This window comes from Seriola aureovittata, chromosome 5 (genome assembly GCF_021018895.1).
Source record: "Seriola aureovittata isolate HTS-2021-v1 ecotype China chromosome 5, ASM2101889v1, whole genome shotgun sequence".
Taxonomy (NCBI): domain Eukaryota; kingdom Metazoa; phylum Chordata; class Actinopteri; order Carangiformes; family Carangidae; genus Seriola; species Seriola aureovittata.
The window spans coordinates 19901754-19920464 of record NC_079368.1 but is presented as its reverse complement, the minus strand read 5'-3'; the positions used below and the strand labels follow the sequence as shown (position 1 = coordinate 19920464).

General features: G+C 42.3%; 1 protein-coding gene across 2 annotated transcripts in view; it reads right to left on the bottom strand.

The window, feature by feature from the left end:
- Window positions 1-18711, bottom strand: part of kremen1 (kringle containing transmembrane protein 1) — a 57684-nt gene that overhangs the window by 18360 nt on the left and 20613 nt on the right. For both annotated transcript variants that reach the window (XM_056375367.1, XM_056375369.1), the window contains exons 2-3: window positions 17441-17603; window positions 8857-8948 (exon numbers count right to left, since the gene is read on the bottom strand). In XM_056375367.1, coding sequence (XP_056231342.1) covers window positions 8857-8948; window positions 17441-17603 — 255 coding nt within the window. The remainder of the gene's footprint in view (window positions 1-8856; window positions 8949-17440; window positions 17604-18711) is intronic.

Sequence of the window (18711 nt, the reverse complement as noted above, 5' to 3'; positions counted from 1 at the left end):
ACTCTGTATTGTTTGTAAGGAGGCGGGAGTTGCTATTATGTGTTTCTGTTGGGTTTATGAGTCGCTTTTCTATGGAGATCATAAATTCTCCAGCCCGTCAATGGGAACAATTTAGAGTTAGACAATAAGGGACTTATTATTGGACAGAATGAGAGAAGTATTTGTATCTAACAGACTAACTTTGCTAGTGGGATGTTCAAAACACAACTGCCGGGCTGTGTCTGTCTGGTGGAGGCAGCGTTACAACAAGATTGAGATGGAGGAGATCAATGCTCTCGCCCGAGGCCCCGAGAGAGTGACTAACCATCTAATTAGAGGGAAGAGGGAAGAGCCGGAGCTTTAAATGAATAATTATTGGCCTCTCAGAGACCGGGCCGAACAATGCAGGGAAGAGATGAAAAATGGCCGCCACACCGCATCACTCTGCATTCCCTTACAAACCAAACAGTCTGTGTCCCGAGGAGTCCCAGGGGACCTGATATCGGGGGGGGGGGGGGGGGGGGGGGCAGGAGATGAAAAGATGAGCAGACACTTAGTGACCACCTCAGGCGTTAAAGATAAGCATGGCGGGGCTCTTTCATTTATCATCATTCGCTTTCAAAGAGATCGACTTCTCGTACTGTGGCAGGTTGTCCTGGTTATCTGGATGTCAATAACAGGGGCAAAGTCCCCAGGGACGTGCAACAAGAAAAGCTTAACCACATATAGAGAGTTCATTACAATTAATGCATGATCAAAATTAAACAAAAATAAATGCATTTGTTTTTTGTTTTTTTTCTATTTCTCATTATGACATGTATATAATTAATCCCAAAGTAGGAGACAATCACTTTCATTTGATTGTTCAAATAGACGCTGCATTGCAAACTAAAAGTGTATCATTCTTACATCATTCAGCTGGGACAAGTGACATAACACAGCTTTGCTGCTGCAGCGTTACCACAAGACACAACAATGGAAAGCGAGAGAAAAAGCATCATTCCAGACGTTGGAAAACAAGAAGAGCCCATGATTAGCCCTTGAAGCTGCTGAAGATGTTTATACCTCAACAATAAAGAGCATTCTGATTATTTTCTTTCAGGCCGAATCAGTCACAGAGCTAAATATGTAACATCCTGAGGTTGGAGGAAGAGAGAAAAGAAGTGGTCACTTATCAAAGCAGCTTCAGAGGCGTGCGCTTGGAAAATTTTGTGGCAAATTTGTCCATTAGATAATTATATACGGCATCATGTGTGCACAGTTTGACAATTTGGATCGAGGATACCACAAGACAACAATTAAAGGAGTCCTCAAAGTCAGAAATCAGACAGATGTAGCCTCTGGGATGTTCACGGTAAACTTCGTGGCAGGCTACCCAAGAGATATTGATGATGAATATGATGATACAGATACTTCTTAAAATACCTTAAAACTTTTAAGAGTCAAAAATCACCAAAAACTCTGACAATCATAAGTTTAATGAAATATCTGTGGAATATTATTCTATCTTGAATACTGGAATCGTTTCCTGACATTTCCAAGAGATATCCGCGGTCTCCGCAGGATGAAGCTTAATGAAATATCTCGACAACTGCAAGATGGATTGTGATGAAATTTGCTGCTCACAGCCAAAACACACACACACACACACACACACACACACACACACAAACACAACAAAAGCAGGCACTGTGAGCTCGAACTACATTGGCTGAACAATATCTGACATTAAAATTACATTTATTGCACCTGTGCGGAGCCATGCTGATCCACATTTGGCTGCGAGCCCTGATTCCTGAGCGCTAAATTGGTCGACCCGCAATTCATCTCCTCCTCTTTCCCATGACAAGCACTAAACAATGGCCATCTACTTGTTCTCATTAGCAAACATTCTACACAACCCGCTCGCCTCGTAATCAATACCTTTAATTCCCTAATGGCCCTGGCTGATTTAACCCCGGCCATGTTGAGAGAGGGACGGAGCCAGAGAGAGAGAGGCTGAGAGATTAAATCTACCTGATGTCCCCTACTTTGCTTTTGTGAGAGTCTCTACTCTCTAGTTTCTGTCTGAGAGTTTCCTCACAGCACTGCAGGCAGGTATTTCCCCCGAGGGCAGGTGTGGGTGGAGCTATAAGGAGGTCAGAGGTCAGAGTAAGATAACAATGAGCTTGCTCAAGGCTCCCCCACTCTCTTCCTCAGGTAAGGAAAGATCTAATGTAGGTAAAAGGGGACATGTCAAGCAGATGTCAGTGCCACAGACCAGCCATAATTAACATCCGCCAAACTACAAATACTGGTAAAAATCTGTTTCAGCTCAGTCGTGTATGATCCTTTTTTTTCCCCTGACAAATCAGTAAAATACTGTAGATGTATCTCACAGGCTTCTGATTTGCTGCTCTAAAGTTTTAGCGTAAGATTTTCCTCTTTGTATTAAAGTATAATGTTATCAGAAAGTTAACTTCATCCCCATGAGGAGGCCAGCGGCAAGAAAAAAAAAAAAAAAAAAGACAAAAACTTCCATTGTGAGTGTGCAGGTCTTAAATCTCCAAATCCACTCACACAGCAGCTGTGGTAATTCTATGCATGAAACAACTCTGAAAAAGAAGGAGGCTGGTATATTTCTAGGAAGAATTTATGATAATTCATTTGGTTAGGAGAAAATAATCTTGGATGGTAATTTTCTAAATGTACAAGCCTGTGGCAGTGAGGCCAAAAAGCTAATTTCAGACACTGGTTGAGTAGACATGCATGTGGATATAGTTCTTTTAAAGGGAAGCCACAAGGTTTTGCTGGATTATCTGTTCTAAATCTCTCTGGGTGTTTAACAAATTGTGTTATTTTTGTACATCCTTTGCTATGTCTGGAATAAACAATAAACAAACAGCAAGATCTCCTGGCCAAAGCTTGGTCATCAGCAAAACCATGACTGACCTTAAGTCACCATCAACTCTCACCGTTTTAACCTTCAGAACAGGAGCCTCTTAAAGAAGCAAGCAATGGCCAAAATGAGCTCACCTTACAAAAATGTCCTCTTTCTGAATGTGTTAAATTGGTTTTCAAAAGTACAGGAACACACACACACACACACACACACACGCACAAACAGAGAAACACACAGACACACACCCTTCTCCACTCAGGGATGCCTGAACCTGCCTCAGTATGCTGGTTGGGAGGGTTGGTTGTGGTGAAAGCTGGTACAAGACCACCTAGGGGAAATATTCTGCCTCTGCAAACAATGACAGAGAGTGAGATAAATACTGCAATAACAGAACCTGAAAGCATCCCTGGTTCAGGCAACCACAACAGCCACGAGGCAGGGCTGTGGTGCTTCAGTCTGGGCTCAGTTTCCAGACCACATGTCCAACATGTTCGACTTGTCTCGGCCTCTTGCTTATTTTGACTCGCACTTGTTCTTGTCTCAGACTTTCGTTCAGCCGTTTGACTCTCCCTGCCTCATCATAAAACCTTCAAAGATGCTTTTTTTTTTTTTCTCAACCTCATCCACATGTGTTTATTTTCTACACAGCACTGTTATTTATATATATTTAATATATAATTACTGAGTGTATTAAGAGACAGGTACGCCTCTTCATCTCATTATTCTTACACGTGATGTGTGCTTACTGCCTATTTTGGTCTTGAATATGGATGGATTTTTCTCTGGTTCTGTCTAATCTTGATTTGTTTTGACAACTCTTGGACTTGTTCTTGTGTCCAACACCATTAGGCCTGGCCCTGGAACTGATTTGGACTCAGCTAACACAGCGAGGGTTAGGGGGTCACTGATGTCCGACACTGCCACCCAGAGAAATAAAACAGATGAAAAAAAAAAAAATTAGATACAACCCAAGTACCTGGTGTGTTTCATTTAATCATATTTTCATCCAGCAAGAATCTGTACATGACAAGATAGTGGAGATCTGTTTTTATTGAGTTACTGTTTGTATTTGAGTAAAGGAAATGCACATTTACAGCAGCTGAGGCAGAGCAAGTAAAAAAAGAAAGACCTGTCATGTTGAACATGAGGCATCATGGATAGACATGGATGTCTAGTCATATTAATGTAATGTGACTACTTGGAGTTTGACTCAGTTGTCCCACTACTTCAAAATGCCGGTTAGCGGTCGCATAAATCACTATTAATGAGGGCAATATCTCATCACTGCATATTTTCCTTAACGTTAAGCAATAAAACCTTAGACCAAACACATAACTACTTTGTTTTAATGTCTTTAAGGTGTGGCCGGTTAGCTTGCCAGATGGATGTGGTGCCGCCGGTATTGAGGCTAGTGTTTCACGGTGACAGACGAGGGTTAATCACACGTTCCCCTCCAATTGTTCAAATAGATTAAAGCATGACCTACAGTAAGTGAGGCATTCAACTTATTCATCAAGTCTGTTAACTATTCAGGGTATAAATGCACTGACAGCTCTATAACAAAGGCACATCTCAGAATATCACCGTCGCTTACGGGAACTGTGGTGTAGAGATAATGAGCCTCATTACTCGACACAGCGAGTATTGTCAGCTACGATAACAATGCGCGACATAAAAAGATAACATTAAAATACTTTGAGGATGTTTATGTTTTCCATCTGTTAACAGGTCCTATTATCATTTTCTCTGTTTCGAAAGTGAGAAATCTCAGCACCCCGTCCTCGGTAATAAACAAGTATCAATGACATTGTCGTTTTGTGATCTTACCGGGTGCAATTTTTGAAGCTATAAAAATGGGTGCTGAAAAGGTTTCATAACTTGATTCCTGCAAAATCAAAGGTTGGGGAAGATGGGATTTTAAGAGGGGTTTATGGCCCAATATTATTCCTGGGTTTTACTTAACAATTCTTCTCATTTTCCTCATGACATGTATTCTAAATTTGCATTTTCCACAAAGGCATTTGCCCCATTAGGACTGACAGCTGCTGCGAGTCTCTTTATAGTGGGACCGGCACAGTGACACAACGAGTTTTTCTGGGTTTATATGCTGTTGAGAGATGAGCCCTCAACATGCAGATCAAAGCGTCTTTGTCTTGGCAGCGCTCAAAGACTTCACCCTGACAGTTTCACCCCGTGTCAATCACAATCATACAGGGCATATCGTCAAAGCAAACGCATGTCAACTTAAAGGAGCCACACCAAAACAAAATGTCCTTCCAGTATGCAACACCCTGAGAAAGGAAGCTTTTGAAAAAAGGAGCGACACCCAACAGGAACCAACACATTTTTAGACAAGTATTTTATATTTCAACAACGAGACATAAAGAAGAGCTATGCTGGCATTTGTAAGGTTTTATTAACACTTGACTGAATCATTTTTAACTGGATTTTCATTTTAATCTTAGGCAAAGCCTTTGCCATCACATCAATCAGGATTGTGAATGGACGTTGGATCACAAGTGAGTAAAATGTACTTTCAAACTCAGCTCGTTCTTAGATAAAACTGGCCTCAACGCAAGTAACTAAAGACTTTATTTCAGGACCTTCTGGAGACTGTCTGACTTCCCTACTTGTGTAAAACTTAAAATCAAAGCCCCTTAATAATGGATTTAGCTGTCAGCTCTAATTTGTATTAGTATGTGGTGAACCTGCTGGTCTGGTCAGAGGCTCTGCTAATAAATTCCTCACACCTCATTAGAAATACAGTGCACCTCATTGCTAAGCCAGGCAACATTAAGCCTTCTCTGCTCTGTAAAGCCTGATGTAAATGCATCAGTGCTGAACTGACCTGCAGTAAAGAGAAACAATGAAAGAGTAGGAATACTTTTCAGTCTCGACATTAATTGTGGATCAAATAATGAGTTGATTGGAGGGAAGTTGAGATTTTTAGAAATGTTACTTTTCAGCAGAGCACGGCTGAGCTGCTCCACAGGAACTGGGCTTCAATAAATAACAACACTCGTGACAAGGCTATGCTTAGCTGAGCATTTAGTGGCCTGGGAATGAGAAAGGCCTCAAAAACCAGCGTCATCGCTGCAGGACAACACACACACACACACACCGTGGAAATGGCAATTTGTACAGCAGCCGATGTGCCTTGACAGCACGCCTTTTTGAAATGTTTAGATAATTCCACCACATGATAACTGCTGCCATGAGGGATTACCAGGATCAACAAATGTCGTGACCTACACTATAATCCACACTGTCAGACTATGTGTTTCTGGCCTCATGTGACCTGCCTGGCAGTGCACGCTCCACCAGGGTGTGTCACCCTCACCAGGGTGGCATGACCCTAGATGACAGGGAGCCCAGCTGGATAACAGGCCGACCGTTGGCAGCCTCCAGGTGCCTCAGCCAGTGGCCACCAACTACCAACCACTCCACATCAAACGTAAGCAAAAACATAGACAAAATGAAGGCGCAGACAAAACAAAAACCAGACAAAATGAAAACAAAGACCACTGTTGCCCTCTCCCTGGCACACCACACTGTTTTTCAGCCTTTTGTTGCCAGCCGCAGACCGACTGAGAACACTGACACTGAGAGAGCATCAGTGTTTGGCAGCTGAAGCTTTCAAACGCAGCAGATTGAGAACAGGCACTGCCAGAAGGTAAGGCACCACGTGGCGATTGTGGTTTCACAATAGATGAGACGGAGCATTCGCGCCTGAAAGCTCCCTGGTATCCCTGCAGGGAGAAACTGTCTCCACTGAACAGGCATGTTTTCATGACACTGGATCCCTGGCTCACAGCAAACCTCATCTCCTTGTCTTACATTACAGGGCTCTGTGTAACTTTTGATGCCCAAGCAGAAAGAGGACCGTTCATGTAAGACAGCATTCGATATGGGCGAAGCTCCCAGCCGTTAGAAATGGGCCGCAACGATGGGTTACACGCTGCGCAGTACTGGATCCGAGACAAAAACAAGGCTCAACCGGCACATGGCAAACCCATTTGGAACAAAAGCTGGCCTAATTTCCCTAAAGATAAGGGACGAGCCCTGCTCCAAACAGAGACGGCGTGGGCTGCTCTCCGCGTTCCTCCCAAACCACAAAGGTTTGGGATACTGGCCTAGACGCACTGAGCTAAATGGACAGTTGACTGAAATAGGTCACTCAAAAGTCTAATGGGACGCACACAAGCTCCTATACACATGAAATCATTCACACACACACACACAAAAATACCATGGATACACACAGGCCATCCAGCTGACAGGCATTAATAGATGGGTTAATGGGTACTGAGCTATTCAAACAGCAGGCTTTGGTCAAGCATGTTACTCAGACAGGATAATGGAGGGATAGCTGGAGGGGCTGGGAGGTTCTTGAGACCTGGTGGTACCTACTGCAGGGACACAAAATCACCTCCACTGTCTGATAACTACTGTCCACCAGTTTCAACACATGCTGCATTTTATCTTGTGGGCTTTTAGTCGGAGCTTGACTGTGTTGCGGCAGGAATTTCAAGACTTGTGGAGTATTACATCTAAATTCCTGTAGCACAAAAAGTATTAAGGAATGCAAAGGTCAGACACAGTGAGGTATAATGATAAGTGTTTCAGAAACCTCAGAAAAATATTTCTTTTTAAAAGTAGAGGTTGATAACATAAGAGAAGGGAATGTAATTCATGGCTGAAGAGGCAAAGGGAAATATTTATTTTAGTTAAGCCGAATAGTCTGAGTTCTGCTTGGCTACATTTCAGCAGCTGTCTTTGTCTTTCAGATTGTGCTCAGTTACTGAAAGTATGCAATAACATGAACTGACCTAATCTGCCTTGCAAAGTGAAGCACACGTGTTAAAATAGCATTAAAGGTTTGTATAAAGTGAGATTTTCATGTCTTTTTTCATTATGACGCAGATTTGATTGCTATATTAATACTGTGAAAGTATCAAAGCCTCAGTCCACAGAGAAATGCACACAGCCTGTATTCAGACACTGAGCCTTAAAACCAGCCGTCAGGACTTCTGTCCCTTTGTGATGTCACAACAAAGCAGTCACTGCTCTCAGCCACGCCCCCAAGCCCCGCCCACCTGTTGTTCCAGAGAAGTATGTAAAACCACACTGACATGGTTTTTAGTTCTTAAAAATTATAGTAATATATACCTTCTTATAGATTTCAACACTTCAGATAAAACACCAGGAAAGTGTAAAATACGTGACCTTTAAGTAAATAGTTATAAGTATCTAATTACCTCAGAAATATAAGCATGTGTGACAGTTACTTTAAAAAAAATTGGTTGCAGCTAATTGCAATGTCTGAACCTCCTGCGATCTTTGGCATCAGAAATGTTGTTGGTCGATCCATCTCCGTCTGTTTTCGAGTGATTGAGAAGGTGGGGTGGGGGGGGCGGGGGTGGGGGGGGGGGGTGAAAGTAATGGGATTAAAGACCGGCAGCTCTTTGTAGCTCTGTGTCAAACTGGTAGACAGGACACACAGGAGCACAAAACCTCCCAAACCAAACAGTCCATCACACAACACATTCATCCGGGAGTTACCGGACAGGGACACTCTCCCACCCGCATGAGAACAAAACATACAAATACATCCACAAACAGGTAGACGCATATAATCACTCGCATCAAGAAGCGTGTCAAAACAAGCTACAAAGCCAAAGGGGAAACTTATGAACACACATACAAAAACACACACACACACACGGAGGCAGTGATTGACAGCTCGCATTAAAGTAAGGGCAGGCCCGGGCATAGCAGGAGGAGGGGTGACGGGAGGCAATTAGAGGCATTTTTTAGATGGTAATAGCTGTGTACAAGCCCTACAGTCTATAAAAGCTATTCATAGCAGGCGAGCAGATGAGCATAGCAATGAAAATGGTTGGTCCGTGTGCCCATGATATGGCCCCGAGGGCATGGAACGGCAGAGCAGGGAGAGAAACAGAAAGAATGATAAAGGAGTGGCAATAATTCCTTACTCTGGCATGAAGGGATGTCACAGTATCTCCAGTAGATCCCGTCCTCATGATCAGCAATGTAGCACCACGGCTGAACATCCCCGTCGGGATTCCTGCAGACACAGAGGGGTGAAGGTTAGAGCGGCTAAGCTGGTTAAATGGGATAATGTTGGGGTTTTTTTTTTTTCCTCTTCATTTTGGTTTCTGGTCCAAAATAATAAGCTGTTTTTTTTTTTTTTTTTTTTTTTGCAGCCAAAATGGAGCTTTTGAAAAACTACATCCAGAGTGGATACAAGCAAAAACACTGGTCTTGTATTGCAGTGGAGCTGTGATCACTCATTTTCACTTTCAACACAACCACACGCAGGATATAACAATTTTGTGATTACAAAATTGGGGTCTGGGTTTCTCAGTTATTGTGGATATCATTTTAGACATGTGTTGGGGAGGTGACGAAGGTTAAAACAAAAGAGAAGGTAGAGAAAAGTGGAGGGAGGTACAGAAGGGAGGAAGGGGTGATGGTGGGGGATATGAAGGCAAAAAAAAAAACAACACAAAGACAGGCTATCAACTGAAAGCCCCGCTGCAGAGGGCTGAACACTCAATAACGTTTCAGAGGCAGATTATCTCGGCTGTGTCAATCATCCCCTCTAGCCCCCGTTGGCGCTTGTTGGTTTAGCGACTTCCTCTGCGCTCTATAGGCTTGACCATGCATGTCAGTCAAGGGCCAGACCAAGGGGTCTTTAATGGGTGGAGGCTTCTTTGTTCCAGGCCAGATACAGACCTGAAAAAAGGGATGCGTGATGGGGCAAAGCTTTTGTCTGAGGCAGCAGCCTCTTTTGAACTTCATCGAGGCACTTTTAACCCATCATAATACGACCGACAGGCCCCTCGGTGCTTTTGCTTTTCAGTTTCACTTACAAAAGCGAAGAAGAGTGGGGTTGAAGATAGAAATACCTAAAAAGCTTTGTGCGGGCTCCATATCTCCGGGGTAATCATGCAACTTTGTAAATTGTGACCATTGTGACGACTTCTAAACTGCTGATAAATTAAATCAAAGCAGCAAATATACAGAGGGGGCTCATCTTTGTGCTATTTCAGTTATTCAAGCTCTATTTCAGGATTACTGAGAACTGTAAAAATACGCTGCCCGTCGACTCAAAAACCCTTCTGAGATGACAACGCTATTTTTTTTTTTCAGCGCTGACTGTAATTGCCAGAGACCTTTTCTCTTCCTTTTTGACACACCTCATTGTAGCATCTTGAAATAGCCCCGCGGCACTGCACTATCCTGTTTCGCCTTTTGTGAGCAAAGTTGTGAAGGGCGTTTCCATTTCTTTTCTTCTCCTATCAAAAACACTATCCCGAGTTTCCTCCTCTCTTTTCACACTCAGAATGAGGTATTGACAAAGATGTCGTTGTTAAGACTTTTTTTCTGGGTTGAACTCAAGTTTAAGTGCCTTAAAGCTTTTCACTCTCAATATCTGGTAAACAGTTACTGCTGTCTTCCTTTGCAGCCTGTCGGCAAAAGGAATGTGTGAAGAAAGAGTTTATCTAGTCACATTTTTCTTTATTCTTTATTCTCCATTTTACGTCTCTGCCATCAAAGCAGCCTCGAACCTCTCTCAGCCCTGACATTTTCCCATGTTCACATGACTCCAGCCTTGTTTCCCAGTAAATTTCAACACCGTATCATGAGCCCAGATCTGTTTGTTACTCCACCCAGATTGGAGGCAGACACCTGTTTGTTTAGCCCGAGGCTACGACTGAAATGGCTGAAAAGAGCTAAAAACTGGGTCCAGCCACCAAAACATTGGATTATATACCCTTCCTATGTGTCTCTCTCACCTTCTCTCTTTCATGCCTGTCAACGTCTAATAGCCCCATTTGAAATAAGACTCCCAAGAACTCATCTAAGGCCACTTATGTAATTTACTGCAGTTTCTTAATCACCCCCGAAGGAGGCAGACATGAATTACAACCATCACCATCGGCAGGCCACCCAACCCATGTCTGACCCGCTGGTATCCTTGATTAGTAAAAGATGTGGTGAGCCCCTCTGAGCTTTCTCCCAAACCCCAGTCCCCAAGTTGTGTTTCTTCACCCCCCCACCCCCCCCCACCCCCACGTGTCTTTCTCTTTATCTCGCCCACACCTGCACACACCCTTTAAGCAGAAGCATGGGAACATCATCCACAAGGCTAAAGTGAACAGGCCAGCCCACATGACAGAGAAACATCATCAATCCTGCCCCAGGTGCCTGTGTGTATACGTGTGTGTGTATATGCGTGTGTGTGTGTGTGTGTGTGTGTGTGTGTGTGTGTGTGTGTGTGTGTGTGTGTGTGTGAGGGGAGGGAGGATGGATCAGAAGTTGGAAAGCAGACAGTGTCAGATTAGCCGATGTGCCACAGTGCAGATAAGAGCAAACCTTGATGAACGGAAATCCATTCGTTTAACTTGGCAGCACGGAGAAAGACTTCGGTCCTTGTGGAGACACTCTGATAAATGTTGCTGCCAGTGTACGTGTTTGAATATATATATATATATACATATATATATATATAAATATTTGTGTACACACACACACACACATATACATATATAAATATATGGATGTGTGTGTGTGTGTTCAGATGTTTTGGAGGGGGGGGGGCTGCATTCACATCTATGTGCGTCAGAGATGGCCCGCTTGGCTCTGAGTAGAGGAGCTTGTTGAAACACTCCCATACCCAGAGGTAGATCACAGAAGATGTTTGGACACTTAATTGGCACAATTACGCTGATTGACTCATTTTGCTCGGAGTGAGCCACACACTCTGGTACAGAGCCAATTACAGCCACATTGGGTTTTGCCTCTTGGGCTCTCCAGGTTCTGCATTCGAAGGCTCACATCTGAACACAGAGAAAAAACAGCTGTTCTTGGCTGGCTGCTGTTCAAAAGGTTTCCCTTTAATAACCTTTTTCCACGTAACTTAATCAGAAAATTTATGATGATCTTTGAAATGCGCTGGCGCTGTGAAAATACATATAAAAATTTCTTTTTAAAAATCGCAAAATTCTTTACATCAAACTATGTGAGCAAACGCTAGGAACAACATGTTTCCAGTTGTTTTTAACAAGTTAAACTTGTAGACTGATTGTAGACTGACTTTCGTTTGGTTAAACTGGTAGACATGTAAGGAGAAAAAAAAGAAAAGATGAAAGCTAAACTTCCCTCACTTTACAGAAGTGGAGAGAGGAGAAATGCTGATTGGACAGTGGTGGTGAGCGGCTTGTCTGGATTGGGATTTGAGGTCAACAGCAGATCAGAGTCTGGCAATTTACTGCCTGAGAGAAGACTCTTTAATTGACTTGGATGATTTAGCATGCAAACTGCTGCCTGCTGCTGCGCTGCATGAATGCATGTATTGAAGACGAGGGGCTTGTTGGTGTGGGCCGACATGTATAGTCTACTGTCTATTGTCGTTCTCTCACGGTCCACTTGCGCTAAATACGAGGTCATGATGTTCCTGTGTCATGTGTGGCTGATAAACACACCACGCTGCTCCTTCACTAATGTCTTCAAAGGAGCAATTCACCTAAATTACAAAGGAACTCTTTCTTACCTACATCCGTTGCAATCCAGCCATTTATATAATTTTGGTTTTATTTGCCCAAGATTTAACAAATCTGTTTCTGCCTGCACCACATCACAGTGGACATTTTATTTGTAGCTCTCCCAGCATTGAGAAATTATTATACAGTGTTTCCAGAAAAACAACCCCTGTTACTTTGGGTAATTTACAGAGCAGACAGTTTTCTGTGAAACCATTTCTTCAGCAGAAAGTAGTTCCAATGAAAACTTTGACACTGAGGCTTGAGGATTATCCACAGTTACCATGGCACTGTTTATGGAAAGATAAGACAATATTGATGTTTTTTTTTTGAGCACCACAAACAAAATGGGAGGAGTCATTCCAGATGCCTGCGCCTCCTCCGGGCAGCGTTTCATGACTCAACGGCTGGAGCGCAGCGAGTCCGCGGCTTGGAACGGAGACTCTCCCACTTAAATCAGAAGAAGATTAACTGATGCATCAGAAAGTATCTGGCCGTTTGAGAAAGAGTGACAGGTACGAACCTGTGGAAATAAAAGCTTAGAGGTAGAAGTTAAATATGAGTCACGAGGAATCAGTGATGTGCAGAGCTAATGAAGCTAAAGACAACACAATCTGCAAGTTATTACTAATTTAGCAACTATGGTGCAAATGACTGTACACAAATTCAGTGACAAAGCATTTTTAAATTTGTCACAGCCTCTTACTGGCTTCTGTCCCATAGCAACAGTTGTTGTGGCTCATGGGTATTGTTGTGCTTTGACCCACGATTTCTCAGAAATAAAGCTGAAATGATTAAACGTGGCGAGTTATAACATAAACACAATGGGAAGAAATAAATCCAGAACCAGCTGCTGACTGAATTCACAATGGGCAAATAAAACCAAAACTATGTGCGCGGCTAAAAACCAAGTTCAGAAACATGTTTGTTTATAATTTGGGTGAACGAGCCCTTCGAACATATACGGGGGCACATTTTATTTCATGACACAGGTTCCTATGTCGATTCTGAGATTACTATGATGTTGATGGCCGATGCTTTAGCACCACACAGTACGTCTTCTCACGGGACACTTCTATTAACTTCCTCAATTTAACAAAGCAGCGCTGGGGGGGGGGGTCGTAATCTAGTCATACAAATGGCGGATAACTTGGCTTGCAGTTTGCCTGACCTCAGATTTGCACCTGACATCGTGGAGGTTCAATTACAATCAACTTGGAGAACACACTATTCACTCTGGCATTTCCATTATCTCATCTATGTTAGGGAAAAGCATTAGAAGCCATAGTGGACACTCATAAATTCTACAATACACACACACACACACACACACACACCTGCATATAAATAGACAGGAAATGGCTGGCAGAGCTATTCAACCACCCACCGAACTGTCACGCTCGTCACAATCTAATACTAATGCATCCATGGAGGGAGTCCAATAGGAGCCCAGGAACAGTAGATGAGAAGGAACAATAAACTAAATATAAATCAGAACTTCTATTAGTGGGATGTTGTTCTTATGAAAGTCATGAAGTGTTAAGAAAAGGTCAAAGAAGTACTTCAGAACTGGAAAAAAAAAAAAAAAAAACGCATTACGTTTAAATGTAAAAGAGCAAAGTGAGGTCCGAGCTCAATACCAGACTGAAGAGCAGATTATTTACTTCTACTTCCGAATTCCGAACCAAACCACGCAGACGATTGGTAATGTGATATTCACTGCTGAAATGAGTCTCGCTAAGTCTCAGCTTAGACACGAGAGCTCTTGTCCTTTTCCTGAGGCTTTGTGCTCCTTTTTCTTTTGCAGGGGAATAATGTGACATTTCCCTCTGCCCAGTTCTCCCTGTTTTTGCTGGGGTATTTTATAGCAGGCTATAAAGATGAAATGTGGGGGCTGTTAGGGCTCTTTCTCCGGCACCACTGTGATGACCTCTCGACTAAATCACCACCGGGGAGGAGAAAAAAAAAAAAAAAAAAAGAGCCAGTGATGGGACGAGAAGTGAGTTCGTAATCCTCTTCTTCTCAACATCTGATACGTGCTCAGAGCCGTGTTTTAAAGTTAAGCATGTGGTGACTCCATGGCTTCGCATTATCCACCTGTGCCTCGACCTCAGCTCCCATCTCATAGAACCACATACTGGCCCTCAGGTTCAGACGTGCCAAACGCTGCCCTGGCTCTCCTCCCCTCCTTCTCGATTTCATTCTGCTACCCTCCCTTTTTGTCTAAGAATTACCACCAGCGATGATCACCTGACAATTCTGGACAGAAATGTCTGCAAAAATATAAGCCTCAGCTGAAAAGACAAACAGGAGATGAGAAAGAGTTTGAAGGTTAAAGGGGGTTAAAGAAATACTGGAAGCAGAATTTGAATTGCAAAATGTAAATTCATGTAAAACAGGAGATTTGCAATCCAAATTGAGCAACAACGTTCAAAACAGTTCCCCACATGGCTGGAAAAAAAAAAACATTTCACAAGCCAACTTCCTGTGAGCAAAGAACTCAAACATTACACATCTTTCTCTGCAGTGGGGTAACCCTCTCCTCTGCCGGCACATACATGCTAACATGTGCACACAGCAACACACAAACACACACACACACACGTGACGGACACACGCACAAATACTTGACCTTAGTGCAGACATGCCATAAATGCCAACCCTCATCTTTTCACAATGAAGTGGCCACTTTCGGTCCCAATAGCGCCGCAGATGAGCGATGATTTACAAGGAGGGTGGGTTGTCTGAGAGAGAGAGAGAGAGAGAGTGGCTGCAGCTACGGCCCTGTGTGACAGAAATCCCTCTGTCAGGAGAGAAACAAAGCTACGAGCTGTCAGTGAGTCGGAGTAGCTGCGAACTGCATTGGTGGCCAAAAAAACAGCCAAATCCAAACAATGAAGATGTCCATTCTGAATCGCTTGTTGGATACAATACGCTCCTAATGTGCAGGGAAAGCCTCCCTCAATCCTCTGTATGTATCCTGCTCATAAATCTCCTCAATTCCCATCCAGCTCAAGTAAAAACAAATCTGTACAGTGCCACTTCAAAGCATTGCTGTGTTATGAGTTTACAACCATGACTTAGAGAAATGTTTCAGAGGCTTTGGGCTGGGGGGGGGGTTCTGTTTCTTAGGGGTTTGGCAATCCGGGCCAAGCCACTGTTCTGGACGTCTTGGTGAATCTGAACTGACTCACGAAAGAGTGCGGCTCCCCTGCAAATACACAAGTTTGACAGTCGTGCATACAACGCTGACAGTCGTGTTTTGGAGTGTGACGAACGGACAGAAAGGGTTTTTCTAGACACCCGAAGCCACTGCGTCCCTTCACATTCCAGGGATGAGGGATGGAGATTTGCTTACACAAACTCGCCAAGCGTGTTTGCGTCCTTGTGATGACTAGGCTAAACGCTCTGTTTGGCTACCACCAATAAAACATTCAGAGGCGGGTGTCTCAGCAGGTCCCCTGTGCTCTAAACGACAACGACCTGGTTCTAAATTATTCAGAAAGTCAAATGCTTTGTCGAGGAAGTTCAACACACTGTCAAACATCAGTATCTTAGAAAGATGGATTTTAAAGATGCTACTCAAAGCAGTTTTACATTAATAACATAAATTATCATTATATTACAAGATAGCATTTGGCAACCGTGCAACTGTGAGCTGCTGCTTGGGGTTTTGTGATAAATCAGCTGAATCTCTACCACAAAAGAAGATTGCCTCACAATAAATAAAAAAAACAAGAGGGAACAATTGTTATTTCTTCCAGGCAGCTGGAGCTGAAGCTTACTTGAAATGCTGAGCTCTCTGAGTGAACTCTTACCCTTAGCTCTGTACGCAGCGCCTGTAAAACACATGGAAATGGACAGGGACCAGCAGGACGGTCTTACGGGAATCATACCACCACATATGAATCAATTAATAATAAATACACTTATGTGTAAAATGCTGATGAGTGCGACCTCTGGGGAAAAGCGATCTGTTGCTGCCTTTTACGTATTAATACAAACTAACTCTTAACTTTCTGAAAACTTCCAACTGGGCAAAATGTTTTCTTTGGTCTCCGTCACTCCCTCCTCCGTTGAGCTCCACATGCTCCGCTGTATGTTGTGTCTACAAAACAGCTGTTTACAGCTGTATAACAAAGACTTTAAACAAAACGTATTAGACATGAAATGTTCTCTTGAAAAGACGGCGGACTGCTGCTGATGAGTCGTTTTATGCAGTGTTTGATATTCACAGGCTTTCCGCCCATATGCAAATGTAATATATGTATATATAATAAAACATATGTAAAAATTAAATATGAAACCTGTTAGAAATTGAAACAATTTCATATTTTGGCATATACATCTAGCCCATAAAAATATGTATGTTTATGTATGTATGCTTATATTGTAGACATATGTTACATAAATATATAACATATAAAAGCATATAGATTTTTGTATAGTTTGTTTTAATAAACTTGTATATATATATATAAACTGAATACAAACATATATGGTGGCAACATATTATACCATATAAAGATTCATCATATAGATTTTTTTTTAAATATTTATATATACAAATTCTACTATGGGTATTTCATATATGTTATAAATGTATATCTTCGTATTTATGTGATAATAATAATATATCCCCTTATATGTGACATATATGGAAACATCACTCTTCATATAGGGATATATATGTCATATATTACATTTCTGGTTTTGTAGCAGAGGTTCCCAAGACAAGATATCTTAAAGGAAAAGTTTGACATATTGGGAAATAAAATTACAAAACGCCATTTTATGGGGGAGTTATGTGCTGGACTATTTCTCATTCAGAACCTTTAACCTGTGACCTATCGCCCCACCCTGCCACTCAATACTCAATCCCATGAACTGCTATAATAACCTGTGGGTCACAACCATATTATTTGACATTAAAACTCAACAAACAAACACATTTTTAATAAGTAAAACCTTCACATATCAGTAAACTTCCGGATCAAGTATAGGGACTGACCTGCAGTAGTTGTGGCTGCCCAAACCGCCCTCTCCGTTGGGGTATTTGAGTGTGTTGTAAGGGTGCTGGAAGGTCTCATTCCAGAAGAGACAGGGTTTACCTCCATGCAGGCTGGTCTGGTTCTGGAAGCCCCTGTAGTCTTCTCCGTTGGCAGTGTAACACTCTGGAAACAGGGAGAATGAAACGGAGAGAGTGAGAAAAATGAAACAAAATCAAAATCTGGTGCTTGCTATAAGGGATTAGACGTCTGTTAAGATGGAAATCAAAAGCTTGGCCAGAGCTTTTACACAGGCGTGTAAAAAGCAGCCACATATGTGACCCGCTTTATTGAGAATCTGGATTCTGTGAAATGCTCTTGTGCTATTAAAATGTTTTAATGTGTTTGGAATGATCATAGACGATATGTTTGGAATAACTGTATTCTTTGCCCAGGCACAATTCATTTCAAGCTCTGGCCAAAAAGTGTTAAGTGTTAGAGGAAGATCAATCACAGTATTGTTTCAATTAATGTCGACACATGAGCACAGAAAGAAAAAAAAAAAAGGCCCCACAGATATGCAGCAAAAAAAAAAAAAAAAAAACACCAAACATGGCTTGAATTTCCAGGAAGTGTATGACAACCATATGGCCGAGTCAAAGAGCGAGGGAGTGAGAAAGAGAGAGAGCCGGGTTCCCAAGGCAAAACAATGGTTGGTGAAAGGCTTTTCTTCCCCGAAAGAGGGAATTCAAATAAACAATGGCTGATGGGAGTGTGATGAGCCATCAGTGCTCATCGCACTGAGCCTCAGGGGAATCCTGTCAGGAGATTTCTTACCCGCTTCCACTGAATTCTTCTTTTGATGGTATTACAAAGGAAAATATAAATTTATGATGTGACTGTTATGATTACTCATTGCTTATTACTCATAATTGCCATAAATGTTGACAAAGCAGGACACCCCTTCAGTGTAACCAGTGGGGATAAAGACAGGCTTTTCACTCGCTACATATGATATTAACTTGCAAAAGATGCCACAAGGCCGCAGCTTGAAGTTCTGACACATATATATATATATACATATATATATATATATATATACATACATACATATATATTGTTTCATTCTTAAAAGATTTACACATAACAAATTCAACTGCGATTAAAAATGTCAAGCAACAGCACATGGAACTACTACAACAATTTCCCCATCACGCCTGTCAATCAAACGTTAATAAGAAAAAAAACAATACTCGCTTGTTTGGCTCGTCTCCATGGGGTCTTGTTGCTATGT